This window comes from Hoplias malabaricus, chromosome 8 (assembly GCF_029633855.1).
Source record: "Hoplias malabaricus isolate fHopMal1 chromosome 8, fHopMal1.hap1, whole genome shotgun sequence".
Lineage (NCBI taxonomy): Eukaryota > Metazoa > Chordata > Actinopteri > Characiformes > Erythrinidae > Hoplias > Hoplias malabaricus.
The window spans coordinates 2495726-2509570 of NC_089807.1; the positions used below are offsets into that span (position 1 = coordinate 2495726).

The following is a 13845-nucleotide window of genomic DNA, read 5'->3' on the forward strand; positions in this document are numbered from 1 at the left end:
GCAGAGAGTGAGAGAGAGAGAGAGAGAGAGAGGGGAGATGAAAGGAAAAAGAACACAGGAGAAACGGAGAGAGATTGGAGAGTGAAGAGAACCGAAAGAAAAGAGGAGGAAACAGCACTTTCATCGGACATAAAATCTTTAAATGTGAACGGAGCAGACAGAGAAAAAGAAGAAAGGAGGAAGTAAAGGTAAAGAGAGCAAGGGAAGGGTGGGGGAAGAAAGGAGAAAAATGACAGAAAAGTGTTGAGAGAATGAAGGGAACGAGAGAGATAATGAAAGAGTTAGAAGAGACTAAAAGAAAAAATGAAAACAATGATGGAAAGGGAAAAAGACCTGTACTTTTTCTTTGAGCACTGTAGTTAATTGTGTTGTCTGAAAATGTTCCACTTTTTATTTATTTATTTTTTATGTAGTAGTCCAAGCAGACACATCTGTTCAATTTTTGCCAAAGAAAGAGAAGGAGGAAAGAGTGAGACAAGGCCAATGAGTAAGGACAGAGTGAATACGAGTATCCAGGTAGTGAATGGAGATGAGCCAGAGAGAGATGATAATGATGATGAAGAAACTACACCAATGCTGTCTCAGGTGACTCACACACACTAATCACCCAACATTACATAACCTTGTATCTGCACTCACTGTCCAGTTTATCAGCCCTCCAACCATTCGGGGTCAATTTGTTGTTTTACAATTAAACGCTGAAGTCCATCTATTGCTTGCCATGCTTTTTGAACTCCTCTGTCCCAACCCCTGGACTGAGAATAATCCATCAACTGAAAATGTCCATCCAATAGCATTCTGTAAACAGCATTCAGTGACCACTGATGAGGGATCTAGAGGATGACTAACAAAAACTGTACAGCCAAAGATGAGCTGAGAATTATCCACATGTCAAATAATACCTCCTCTGTGAAGGTATTGTCGGGGTCCTGACCATTAAAGAACAGAGCAACTGATGGACTTTAATCTGTATCTGCAGAACTGAAAAACTACAGCATGCATGTGGCCAGTGGAGCTAATAATATAAACAGTGAGTGTAGAAACACTGAGAAATGGTAACAATTTGCAAACAAGCCTCCTGTGTAGATTGTAATCTATTGTTGGTTTAAAAATGTCAACAGAATTGACAACAGAAAATGCTGTAGTACATGTTTCTCTGAATGTTCCCAAAGTTTTAATCAGCTGCTGAGTGTGTGGTGTGTGTGATCACATGCTTGTCCTGAGAACTTCTGCTGACTCTTTCATTTTCACGGTGCGCGTGTGTGTGTTGACACCAAAGTGGAGAAACATCATGTTAATGAGAACTGTGGAGCTGAATCAAATGTATTTTGAATAACCAAGTAAATAAAACATAGGAACTAATTATGAACAGTTCTTTCGTTTTCAGACCTCACATAATTTAACATTATGCACAATAACATAATAATAATAAATATAGGGCCTATACATACTATGCATAGATTGTAATTACTATTATCATGTAAAATTAGGGGCAAAATCTTAAAAAGTTACCATGTCAGAAATGAATTAAGATCTGAGTAAAAGCACATAAATCAATGGTGAGGATTCTCACACAGCAGCAGAGTGGACATAATCACTCATGTTTACATTTACTCATCAGCAAAGGGCCCATAGTCTCTTTAAAACACTCAGTGGGGTGAAGGACACTTCTTGTCTTAATGAAGGATGTGTGTAATAGCTTCATGACAAACACAACACACACACACACAAACTGCACTAGTTTAAAATCAAATACATATCATTCTCATTTTTAAAGAGCCATATGTAATATTAAAAATATTAATCAAATGTGACGTAATTCATATAAACCCCCCCCCCCCTCTCTTTCTTTCTCTCTCTCTCTCTCTCTACTTCTTTCTGCCCTCTGCTCTCTTTCAGGGTGTGCGGGTGTCTGGTGGAGCCTCGTTTTCCTCGTCTGTGTTTAATCTGATGAATGCAATTATGGGGAGTGGGATACTGGGGCTGGCATATGCCATGGCCAACACAGGCATCATCAGCTTCATGTGAGACCCAAAAGCACTGCTTTTACATGCAATACTTTTTTTTTTTTAACTGCTTAAAATGTCATTAAAATAACATAATAAAAATATTCCTTTAACTAAGTTATTCTTTATCACATCTCAGAATATTGACTCATCTCATTCCCTTGAGTTTAATAAATTATTATTTCAGAAGCATTTCATAAACTGAGGTGACATTTTTGTTAAATTGTAAGAATTATTTGTTAAATTGAAATCTTGTGTATGCAATATTTTTCTTGTGCATATTTTCCAATGCTGATACAGAGACGAATATAAAAATATAAATATCACCTAAATGTCAGCATTATTTGTTTCTGTGGATGCATGAAGCCATTCTGTTAACCAGTGTGTGTTTCATGTAGTGTGTTGTTGTTGCTGGTGTCCAGTCTGGCTTCCTATTCCATCCATCTCCTACTCACACTGTGTGATCGCACAGGTAACAGTAACTGAACACTAATACACTCAACATCAGTAACCAGGAACCTGGTTAAGTGTCTGTTTTCACTTTGAGTCTGTTTCTAACACCTTTTCCATATTTAAGTTATGTTTTTTTGTCCAAATCTGAAGGCAACATATCTTTTCAAGGGTGATTATGAAAAATAGTGATTGCAAACACTTTCCCTGCTGCGATAGAGGGAGCAGAGGAACTATCATAAAGCGCATCTCTGGTTTTCGGTCTGAAATGAGAAAACATTTATATTTTTCTGACCACAGAGAGATTAATTCGGCCTAAACAGTCGTTTCAGTCACTGTCCTGTGGAGATGTCTGTAGTCTAACAATGGCCAGCATTTTTTTTAAGCCACTCAGATGTTTCTTCTGAAGTGGAGGATATTTCTGAGTTTGTTCCCCTTTAGCTGCAGCAAAAGGCTCCACTCTTCTGTAAAGGATTTAAAAAGAGAAAGAATAACCTGCAGCTCATTAGCTCCATCTGTGCACTCATAACTACAGATGGGCCAAAGGGTCAAACTAGAAATTGTATTTAAAAATACAATGGTGGCGTTATTAATTCTGTGTTGCTTAAAGCCTTAATTTTTATATTTCTTCACCGTGTTCCCCTCTGTGTGTGTGTGTGCATGTGTGTATGTTTATTTATGTATTTATTAATTTATTTATGTTTTTATTTCTTTGTGTGTGTATGTCTTGGTCTGTTTCTGTGTAGGTTTGAACTCATATGAAGCTCTGGGAGAGAAAGCCTTTGACAAAGCTGGAAAGGTGAGTTATCTTCCTTTTAATATTGTTAAAAAATACTGATTACATTTTTGAACGGAATTTCACATGTCAAACAGGTTTAAGAGAAAATTGTTTTTGTTATTTATAGAGTAATTTTAGACAGAAATGTGAAATGACAGAACGATTTCCCCCCCACGATACTTATATTCTTTATATTATGTGTGTGGTTTTTTTTTTTTAACCTCAAGGTCCTGGTGGCCTGTACCATTCTCATCCAGAACATTGGCGGTAAGGATGAATTTGTTTTTAATTCCTGAATTTTTTTAACTCCTCTAACACATCTTACTAAGTGTGTATAATAACCTACTCCACAATCTTCTGAAGCATGGTTAAATTTCCTCTAAATATGATTAATTTAAAGGGGACATTTTATCAAATTAAAAAAAAACAAAAAACTTTGGTGCATTCGCACATCCATGTGAGTAACAGGTGTGACTAGTGACTACAAATGCACAAACTCTGAGATGAAGTTGGGGGGGGGGGTGTAAAAAGCAAAACAAACACAATGGGCACAAAAAAATTATTACTCTTTAAATATGGGTAAAACAAAAGCAGAGAAGAAAGAAACTAAGACAAAATGGCTACTAAAAGCAGAGGTTCTGCTCCTTGCTCCTCACTCCTGGGCTTTTGTACTGAACTGAGCTGTAGCTCATTCTCATTTTTGAGGTGCTGCAACTGGCCGCCCTGAACGGGGCTGTTTAGGCATGGATTGAACATCGCTGTATTGTTTGATCCTTGTGTTATTTTGAATAAATCATGTCACAGCCCTTTCATGAAGACCCCAGAAATTATATTCACTTGTAGAAAAGGGGATATTATGTCCCTTTTGGGAGTTGTACAAGTAAAGTTTGTCCAACTTAGCAACAGTAACTATGAAAGAACATTGATGGAGCCTGGCTAGATCAGTCCCTTTTATGAGCCCAAAAACTGTAACTCCTCTTCTCTGTCTTTTTTTTCTTATGATTTATTGATGTCAGTGATGGGACACACTGTCAAATCAATGAACACTGAAATATGAAATGAAAATAAAAGCAGAATCAAAGAAAAATAGAATTATCATAAAAATTACCTAATTAATGTTTCAGGTGGTTTTCTATGTTCTCTCTAATGTTCCACAGCTATGGCCTCCTACATGTTCATATTAAAGTCTGAACTTCCAGCCACCATTCGCAGCTTCCTTAGAACAGAGACCTCTGAGTAAGTTATTTTTCCAGAACAAGCAATGAATTCTAGAACTTTCTACATGCTGTTCTAGATCTGAGTTATGTTCTTGAATTCTCTTCGAATAATTCACATTCTGTTCTTATACTTTCACTTCTGTTCTAGAACTTTACATTCTTCATTCTGATTTACAACTCTCTGTATGCTACTGTAGAACACCCCCCCCCCTCCAAATTCTGCTTCCTCTTCTAGAGCTCTGTATATTCTCTTTTGGAACTCTTCAGGCTCTAATTCTAGCTTTATTTGAGTTCTAGAATTCTTTACTCAAATGGCCCTGGAACTCTCTGTATTCCATTGTAGAACTCTTTGTAGAGTTCTGAATGTCATTTTGTTTTTTTTCTAAAGCTGTAAAAATGCTTTTCTAGGGCTAACATTTAATCTGAAATTACGCACCTACATTATGTTCTCCATCTCTTCTTTCTTCTTACAATCTGAGTCTTTCCACCTCCTGTTGAGAATCATTTGTTCTATTCTCAGTCTTTTTGCAAAATCTTTATGGAAACGTTCACAAAAACCAGGCTGAAGTTATTCAGTCTTTTTCTTTTAAATGTGAAAAGTCAGATCGGATTTGACAAGTCTTTTTGTCAGACATTCATGTGCTTAGTGCTGTGGTCATATGTCAGCTCTGGCAGTGACATGCAGGTTGTGTCTCCAATGGCTCTGTCCTGCCTATACATAATGCACTGAGCAGGTGATGAAACTGCAGCTTCTATTACAAAATAATGCACCGAATGATATAAAAGGAGCCATGCTTGTAATAACTGTCTGTAGAAACCAGTATATATTAGGACTTACATTTTGCACTACACAGGGCTTGGGGACCCGTTTGGGAAGACACTGCTTAAACATATCAATGTTCACACACATGCCATTTCAAGATCTGAATCGATTAATGAAGCTTGTAATGTAAATGGTGCCTGTGTGTTGTATGTGTTTCATTGACGTTTAATTCTAGTTTCCATTTGTCCGTTTTTTTAATGCTTTGTTCTTGATTACACAACACTCCAGATCTACTCTTGTTGTTCTGGATGTCTCTCAGCACAAGGGATGTATCTGTTTGGTTCTAGTCTTAACCTGAATTTATCATCCATCCATCCATCCATTATCTGTAACCTCTTATCCAATTCAGGGTCACGGTGGGTCCAGAGCCTACCTGGAATCATTGGGCGCAAGGCAGGAATACACCCTGGAGGGGGCGCCAGTCCTTCACAGGGCAACACACACACACTCACACATTCACTCACAAACTCACACCTACGGACACTTTTGAGTCACCAATCCACCTACCAACATGTGTTTTTGGACTGCGGGAGGAAACCGGAGCACCCGGAGGAAACCCACGCGGACACAGGGAGAACACACCACACTCCTCACAGACAGTCACCCGGAGGAAACCCACGCGGACACGGGGAGAACACACCACACTCCTCACAGACAGTCACCCGGAGGAAACCCACGCGAACACGGGGAGAACACACCACACTCCTCACAGACAGCCACCCGGAGCGGGAATCGAACCCACAACCTCCAGGCCCCTGGAGCTGTGTGACTGCGACACTACCAGCTGCGCCAACGTGCCGCCCTGAATTTATCATTTCTTTAATTTTGTATCTGACTGGTTTTGTCTGTGAGCGGGAGACATGCTGCGATGTTTGGAAAACATTAGTGGTCACCTCAGTTTGGAAATATGGTTGGTTCATGCAGTGGAGGGTGCTGGTTCTGTGGGAGAAGAAGAGAACACACATGCTCATTATTTTGCCACTGCATCATCCTGTCAAAATTACCACTGCTTGTCATGGTTTGCTCAGTAGGGGAGAAGAGACAGGGATTGATTTGCTTTCTTTAGTGGAAGATGCTGAATCGTGTAATTGCTTTGTGTTGTGGAGATTGAGAAGGCCCATGTATGAGAGAGAGAGAAACCCATGCATGAGAGAGAATGAAAAACAAAGACTTTGTCGTACCAAAACATATGGACTCTGTTGTCTTAGGAATGTGTGTGTGTACAGTATTGAGTACAGAACACTGTAAGATCACTCTAATGAAATACAGCAGAGTAAAAGGCTTAGGCTCCCAAAGAATGTAGTTAGAAAGCTCTTATTCTTGCACTATATCTTTCTCTCTGTCTCAGTGTGTGGTATGAAGATGGTGTAATCTTGTTGATTCTGGTGACTGTGTGTGTGGTGCTACCTCTTGCCCTTCTGCCAAAGATTGGTAAGTTTACATCATTATAATATGTCACCAGTGTGAACATTAACTAATTTACTACACTTACATTCGATGGCATGCAGGAACTGTAATCATAATCTTATTCATTTGTATTGTCCCCACATATTTAAAACACTGAATTGAATGAAGCATGTGTGTTCTTGGCTGTATTTTTCTTGCAGGTTTCCTTGGTTATACCAGCAGCCTATCGTTTTTCTTCATGCTGTTCTTTGCTGTAGTGGTGAATATTTTCTTTGTCAATCACGTAATTTAAGCAAGGGGATTATTTCAGAAAGTAGGATTTTGTATTTAAGACTCTTAACTTTATAGAAACAGCTGAAGAGCTATTTATTACATACTGAACTATGTTCTAGAACATGTACAAGTCTCTAGAAGAGAGTGTAAAGGGTTCTAGGACAGAGTGTAGAGGGTTTATGAACACAGTGTGTACAGTTTTCAAAGAGGCTGTATGGAGCTCTTCTGAAATGAAATGTATAGGTTTCTAGAATGGGATGTGGAGAATCCAAGACAGGAATTTAAGAAAATCAAGAACAGACTATAGTGTGTTCTAGAATGGTTGCAGAGAGTTCTAGAACAATGCAGGGCTTTCTAGAATGAAATGTATCAGTTTGTTTATGTGCAGTTGCTTAGCAGAAAAATGAAAGCATTTTTTTTCCATGTGTGTGTATTATTTTCAGGTGGTGGTAAAGAAGTGGTCCATCCCCTGCCCTTTACCCATCAACTCCACTGTCAGCATGGTAATGACAACACTGCCGCAGACATCTCTGGACCAAAGTGGACAAATGAACATCAGCTTAATAGATAAACACATGAATTATTACTACATGATTTCTTCTGTTGTCTGATTAATCCCCATTGCATTGTTTAATGACCAGCTTATTTTATTATTATTATTACTGTGATTAATTAGTAAGTCATTTATTAATATTTGTTTATTAGTATATTCTCTGTAGATTGTTACTGTGATTTTATTTCATATCACAATCTTTATCCTGATGGAAAATCACTGAGGCACACCATCTTTAGTGAATTTATACTGTAGTTTATGAGTAATGAGTTTTTGTTCTTTTTAATATACATTTTAGGAAAGCACAAATTCCTCGAACTCGTCCTCAGACTGTATAGCTCGTCTCTTCGTCTTCTCCAGTAAAGTGAGTGGATCTGAATGGACTGTGCTGCTAAGTAACCATGTTTTTATTAATAATACACACAGCAGGGCTGCCAGAGACAATAATATTAGGCTTAGTATGATCTCATTGTCTCATCATATCTCATACCTCTGCATCTGTGTGAGAAAAGGATAAGGTGTGTTTATGTTTCCAACAACTTGTTATATTTTTCCTTTCAGAAAGTAATATGATCAGTTTGTTTCTCTTTCACAATGTTACACACTTTAGACTTTAGCCTTCTCAAGTGCATCTGTGTCATTAGTTCAAATTGTGGTCAGAGATGACAGAAAAGTTGTAAATGCTTGTGTTTCCTTTATAAATATTCAGACAATCTTTAGATCAGCATATACATTTATCTATATGGGGCGGCACGGTTCTATATGGTGGCGCAGCAGGTAGTGTCGTAGTCACACAGCTCCAGGGACCTGGAGGTTGTGGGTTCGATTCCCGCTCCAGGTGACTGTCTGTGAGGAGTGTGGTGTGTTCTCCCTGTGTCCGCATGGGTTTCCTCCGGGTGCCTGTCTATGAGGAGTGTGGTGTGTTCTCCCTGTGTCTGCGTGGGTTTCCTCCGGGTCACTGTCTGTGAGGAGTGTGGTGTGTTCTCCCTGTGTCTGTGTGGGTTTCCTCCGGGTGACTGTCTGTGAGGAGTGTGGTGTGTTCTCCCTGTGTCTGCGTGGGTTTCCTCCGGGTGACTGTCTGTGAGGAGTGTGGTGTGTTCTCCCTGTGTCTGTGTGGGTTTCCTCTGGGTGCTCCGGTTTCCTCCCACAGTCCTAAAACACACGGTGGTAGGTGGATTGGACTCAAAAGTGTCTGTAGGTGTGAGTGAATGTGTGTGTGTTGCCCTGTGAAGGACTGGTGCCCCCTCCAGGGTGTATTCCTGCCTTGCGACCAATGATTCCAGGTAGGCTCTGGACCCACCGCGACCCTGAACTGGATAAGGGGTTACAGATAATGAATGAATGAATGGTTCTATATGAAGAGGTTGTTAAATAGGTCCTCTGTGCAAGTCCTGTCGGCTTCACTGACCATACGGGAGTAGTTTGTAGTTCTTCAGTTACATACAGTCTGTCTCCTTTTTTGCTAACTAGTTTGGTTGCCCACCCCCACAGGAACACCAAGAGCAGATATTATTTGGATGGTGAGCTGCAGTAACACTGTTGTGGTGATGGTGTGTTTATGTGTGTGGTGCTGGTTCTAGTGGATCAGACACAGCAGCGCTATGATAAAATCCCTAGGAATGTATTTGGTAGTTTGTCTAATGAAGACTGCAGGCCCAAATGTAGTACTTATTAAGGAAAACTTTCAGGATCAGGGAGGGCGGACTGATGGAGACGGACGCACACGCTAAAACACAGTTACTTTTATTTACAAAATATAACGAAACAGAGACAGAGACTTGAGCAAAAACCAAAGCGAGGAAAAGCAGAAACAGACAGACTTGAGACTCAATGATGACAGAGAAACAAAACAACGACAGAGGAAACGAAGCGAGGAACGGACGAGACAAAAACGAGGAACAGACAGACTGAAGGGAGCGATACGACTATGACATTAGAAATGAAACAACTGGATACGAAACACTACAAAGGTGAAATGTCCGACAAGAGGAAGTGAGAGAAGGGGACTTAAATACACACAAGGACACCTGAGACTAATAATGAAGGGGCAGGATTACAAACGACACTGACGAGGACACTGACAACGAGGAGGAAAGAAGGCGGGACAAGGGTGGAGACATGGACAACAACAAACAGAGCCATGTGCTGAGAGAGCACATGGCGGGGAAAACAGACATGACAGGACGAGGGCATGACAGAAACATTTCTTAATGTAGTCATAATTTGACTGATAATCTGTTTTCAGGGTGATCTTAAATCATATGGAGCAAAAATATCACATTAAAATATTCAATAAGTCACTCACACAAAAATAATCATTTGAAATGGTAGTGTTCATGATGACGGTGTTGTCATATTATTACAAGTGATGCTGATATAGATTTCTGATCTGTCATGATGATAAAGGAATATGGATAAATGTGTACATTAACATCTGTGTGTGTTTTATAGAGTGCCTACGCGATTCCCACCATGGCCTTCTCATTTCTGTGCCACACTGCTGTTCTACCAATTTACTGTGAACTAAAGCGGTCAGTATAACCCTCAGATTCAGTGTTTACACAATGATATTAATCCAGTTGTTTTAAAGGAATGAAAGCATTATAGTGTGAGGATGCTGCCCTACCAGGTCACAGCTTTTAAATAATGCACACACAGAAAGCAGATCTGCCTTTTCTCTCTGTCTGACTGTGTTTGTCAGTTTCTGTGTCTCTGTCTGATGTGTTGATTTCCATTTAAAAAAAAATAAGAATTGTACACAAATCATGTACAAATGTAATCAAAAATGCTGTGAATGTGCCAAAGCAAAATGTACAGCAGGGATTGTTTTTCAGCTGAGATCAGTGTTGAATTCGTGCCACAATTGAAAAGCAATCACCATTCAATCACAGTCCTCTACTGAGTTTGGGGCATGTTTTTTCAAGGGTTCTAGTCTGTGGTTCATGGATGCCAGGGGCGTATCTAATGTGATATTTATGTATAAAGAATTACTTTGATTCTTAATGTCAGTCAGTTTTATCGTCATCACAGAATGGAATATAGTCTGAATGAAGGCCAGCGAACTCTGGCTGCTTAATAAATGTGACGGCCAATGAGAAGCACGTTCTCGTTTAAGAGTTGTGGTGTATCCGCCCCTCCCTCTGGCTGAGGGACAGCAGCGTGTCTCACACAGTTAATCCGTCACAAGAGTCTCAAAGTGACCCAGAACTGAAACACAGTCTTTATTTAATAACCCTTGAAGAGCCACGCCCCAAATTCGGTAGAGGACTGTGATTGGATAGTGATTGCTTTTCAATTATGGCATGAATTCAGCACTGCTTTCAGGTAAAATGCAATCCCTGCTGTACATTTTGCTTTGGCACATTCACAGCGCTACACAGTGGAGCTGATTGCATTTTTAAGTGGTTTTTGCTCAATTCTGACACTAATTCAACATTTTGGTATATATTGATTAAAACATGTAAACATGCATTTTGGTGTGTGTGTGTGTGTGTGTGTGTGTACGTGCACCCACATTTCAGGCCCACTAAGCGCAAGATGCAGAATGTAGCGAATGTCAGCATCTCTCTCAGTTTCCTGGTTTATTTAGTGTCTGCACTCTTTGGCTACCTCACCTTCTATGGTAAGAGAACATAACTGTTTTTTTTATCATGTGTGATCATCAATCCATAACCTGTTCCTGTATTTCTCCAGATAGAGTGAACTCTCAGCTGTTGCTAGGGTATGACAATTACCTGCCATGGGACGTCCTGGTGACGACAGTGCGTTTGCTGATCCTGATGGCCGTGCTGCTCACTGTGCCTCTCATACACTTCCCTGTGAGTCAAGTAGTCATATTAAATTATTAAGTGCTCTGTCAGTAGATATGGGTTATACGTAAGTCTACAGCTTTTGTGAATATTGTCCTTATTTAGCAACCTGATTGTTTGCCTTGTTTCTCTCTCTCTCTCTCCCCATTTCCTCTCACTCCCTCTCTCCACATTTCCGCTCACTTACTCTAGGCCCGTAAAGCAGTGTTAATGCTGTTTCAGGATGAGAGACGGTTCTCCTGGTTCTCTCACTGTCTCTCCACTATTCTGCTGCTCGTGCTTGTGGTTCTGTTGGCTGTTTATGTACCAGATATCAGGAACGTCTTCGGAGTTGTGGGTGAGTGCTATATAATTATTTTGACATCCGTGTGAGCAAATTGGTACTGCAAGTTATTAAGCTATTGCAAGTTTTAATTTATTTTCAATACTGAAAAGTGGAATAAAAGAAATATCCTCATACAAGCTTATATCAAATATGTTTGTTGTCTTACGTGTCCATTTGCACAGGTTCCACCACCTCCACCTGTTTGCTTTTCGTATTTCCTGGTTTGTTTTACCTGCGAGTCAGTTCTGATCCCATTAACTCCTGCAGCTCAGTGGGGGTGAGTGACTATAATGAGACTGAAATAAGAAAATGACAGAAAATGAAATGTAGAATTAACATGTGTTTCTCTCCGTGCACTCTTGTCTTTTTTTCTCTGCAGGCTGGAGCTCTGGTTGTTTTTGGTGTGTTTGTTGGTTTGCTGAGTCTCTGTGTCATTGTTATTTCATGGGCACAGATGTCTTGACCTTTGACACCTGCACATTAATAACAGTGCCTTTTACATATGAAAACAAATTTTAAACATTGAGGGACGTATTAAAAGTAGCGCACACATGATGGGGCCTGGCATTTCTCAGGGGATTAGTTTATGAATAGACTGATATAAACTCCCATGTACTGTGTTAAATGAGGATACTTGGACCAGCTCAAACGTCTGTGCACTTTAGATATGATTTGGTAATATGTTGAATTGTGATTCTATTGTGGTTCCTTATTTTATGTAAAAATGCATACTTTCTGATCAGCTGCTCATATTTTATACAGAAATGTTTTACAGTTTTCCAACACTAGATTTATAGTATTAAAAAATATATATATCAAAAAACACCATTTGAATCAATATTAATGATAAAATAAAAACAACACTGAACAGGCCAGACTCCACCCATAAATGAGATATTTCAAAGCTAATGAGAATCACCTCATGACATGGTTGTAACTCATTTACTCACTCACTAACACGCGGCAGCAATTCTCCACAAGGAGGCATCACTCACGTTTACAAGCAACTAAAACAAAGGCCTGCTATTGAGTGCTTATCGTCCACAAATGAACTTGGTGTGTAATTATGCATTTAATTTTTATTGTAACTCATTTGACAGATCTAGTCCAGCTTGTCATTAAATTAGGTTTAGCCACACTTTTAGCTAATAAAATTAATATGATCTGGCATTTAAAATACACTAAATTCATTCATTCATCAACCGCTTATCCAGTTCAGGGTCGCGGTGGGTCCAGAGCCTACCCAGAATCATTGGGTGCAAGGCAGGAACACACTCTGGAGGGGGCGCCAGTCCTTCACAGGGCGACACACAAACATTCATTCACATCTATGGACACTTTTGAGCCGCCAGTCTGCCTATCACCTTGTGGGAGGAAACCGGAACCCCCAATGGACACAGGGAGAACACACTAAACTCCTCACAGACAGTCACCCTGAGCAGGACTTGAACCCACAACCTCCAGGTCCCTGGAGCTGTGTGACTGTGATGCTACCTGCTGCTCCACCGTGCCGCCCCCAAACTAACTTCTGCACCACAGTTTCCGAATGGGATTTTTATCAGTATTTATAACGCTCTGAGAACCTGAGTAACTAGGAAAGTATGTCTTCATGGGAGGAGCTTGGACATATCAAACGTGTTTACATAGGAAGGTAAATTCCAAAGGCCGTAAGGTGGTTGGACACTGAATGTGGTGCTGCACTCTTGCCATGTCTAGCTGCTTTTCACAACACTTGCTGTATGTTCTATGCTCACGCTCACACTTAATAATTGACAGACACAGCAGATGTGTCCACTACTCTTGCTGCTGTGCTCAGGGGACAAATATCACTTAAATGAAACTGAGATCACTTTGTTTTTAATCCTGAAGAAGTGATGTTTATGGGAGCAGAGCTGAGTCTCAGTTCCCTTACTACCATCATTTTCACGAGGTCAATCAGTGATTGTTTTCTTGGATTTTATTCACTGTTACTTTAAGGGATGTTTGCTATGTGATAAAAATAAGTCATTTTTAAAGAAATATCCCACACATGTATGCTTCCTGTATTTTTGCTGATGAAAAATTAAAGAGAACACTTTGTGTATGTTTAAGTAAATGTTTAATTTGCTTTTAGGGACATGTTTTAGTTTCATCTTAGTTTTATCTTGCTTTTAATGTCAAGATAAAAATCACATTGTGGGGGCCAATATCTGTTTACACACTGA

The 13845-nt window shown here is 39.8% G+C and overlaps 1 protein-coding gene across 2 annotated transcripts; it reads left to right on the forward strand.

Annotated features, from left to right (window-relative positions):
• Window positions 1-16: 16 nt before the first annotated feature.
• On the forward strand, window positions 17-13705 carry slc38a6 (solute carrier family 38 member 6). 2 transcript variants are annotated; one of them, XM_066679302.1, is made up of 17 exons: window positions 17-188; window positions 414-585; window positions 1900-2024; window positions 2405-2478; window positions 3203-3255; window positions 3462-3501; window positions 4392-4470; window positions 6623-6705; window positions 6882-6940; window positions 7398-7457; window positions 7806-7871; window positions 9959-10038; window positions 11029-11129; window positions 11201-11325; window positions 11509-11653; window positions 11824-11918; window positions 12021-13705. In XM_066679302.1, exons 2-17 carry the CDS (start codon window positions 484-486, stop codon window positions 12102-12104), a joined length of 1371 nt encoding a protein of 456 aa, XP_066535399.1. In that variant the 5' UTR covers window positions 17-188; window positions 414-483; the 3' UTR covers window positions 12105-13705. The 2 variants fall into 2 exon arrangements, with proteins under 2 accessions (XP_066535399.1, XP_066535400.1); XM_066679303.1 differs by lacking the exons at window positions 17-188; window positions 414-585; window positions 2405-2478 and having other exon boundaries at window positions 1910-2024.
• Window positions 13706-13845: the final 140 nt, after the last annotated feature.

Excerpts from the sequence above, each read along its gene's own strand:
- slc38a6 (XM_066679302.1), top strand. The coding sequence starts at position 484 with ATGAGTAAGGACAGAGTGAATACGAGTATCCAGGTAGTGAATGGAGAT. Across the intron at positions 2,479-3,202 it reads CACACTGTGTGATCGCACAG|GTTTGAACTCATATGAAGCT; the intron begins GTAACAGTAACT and ends GTTTCTGTGTAG. Across the intron at positions 4,471-6,622 it reads CTTAGAACAGAGACCTCTGA|TGTGTGGTATGAAGATGGTG; the intron begins GTAAGTTATTTT and ends TCTCTGTCTCAG.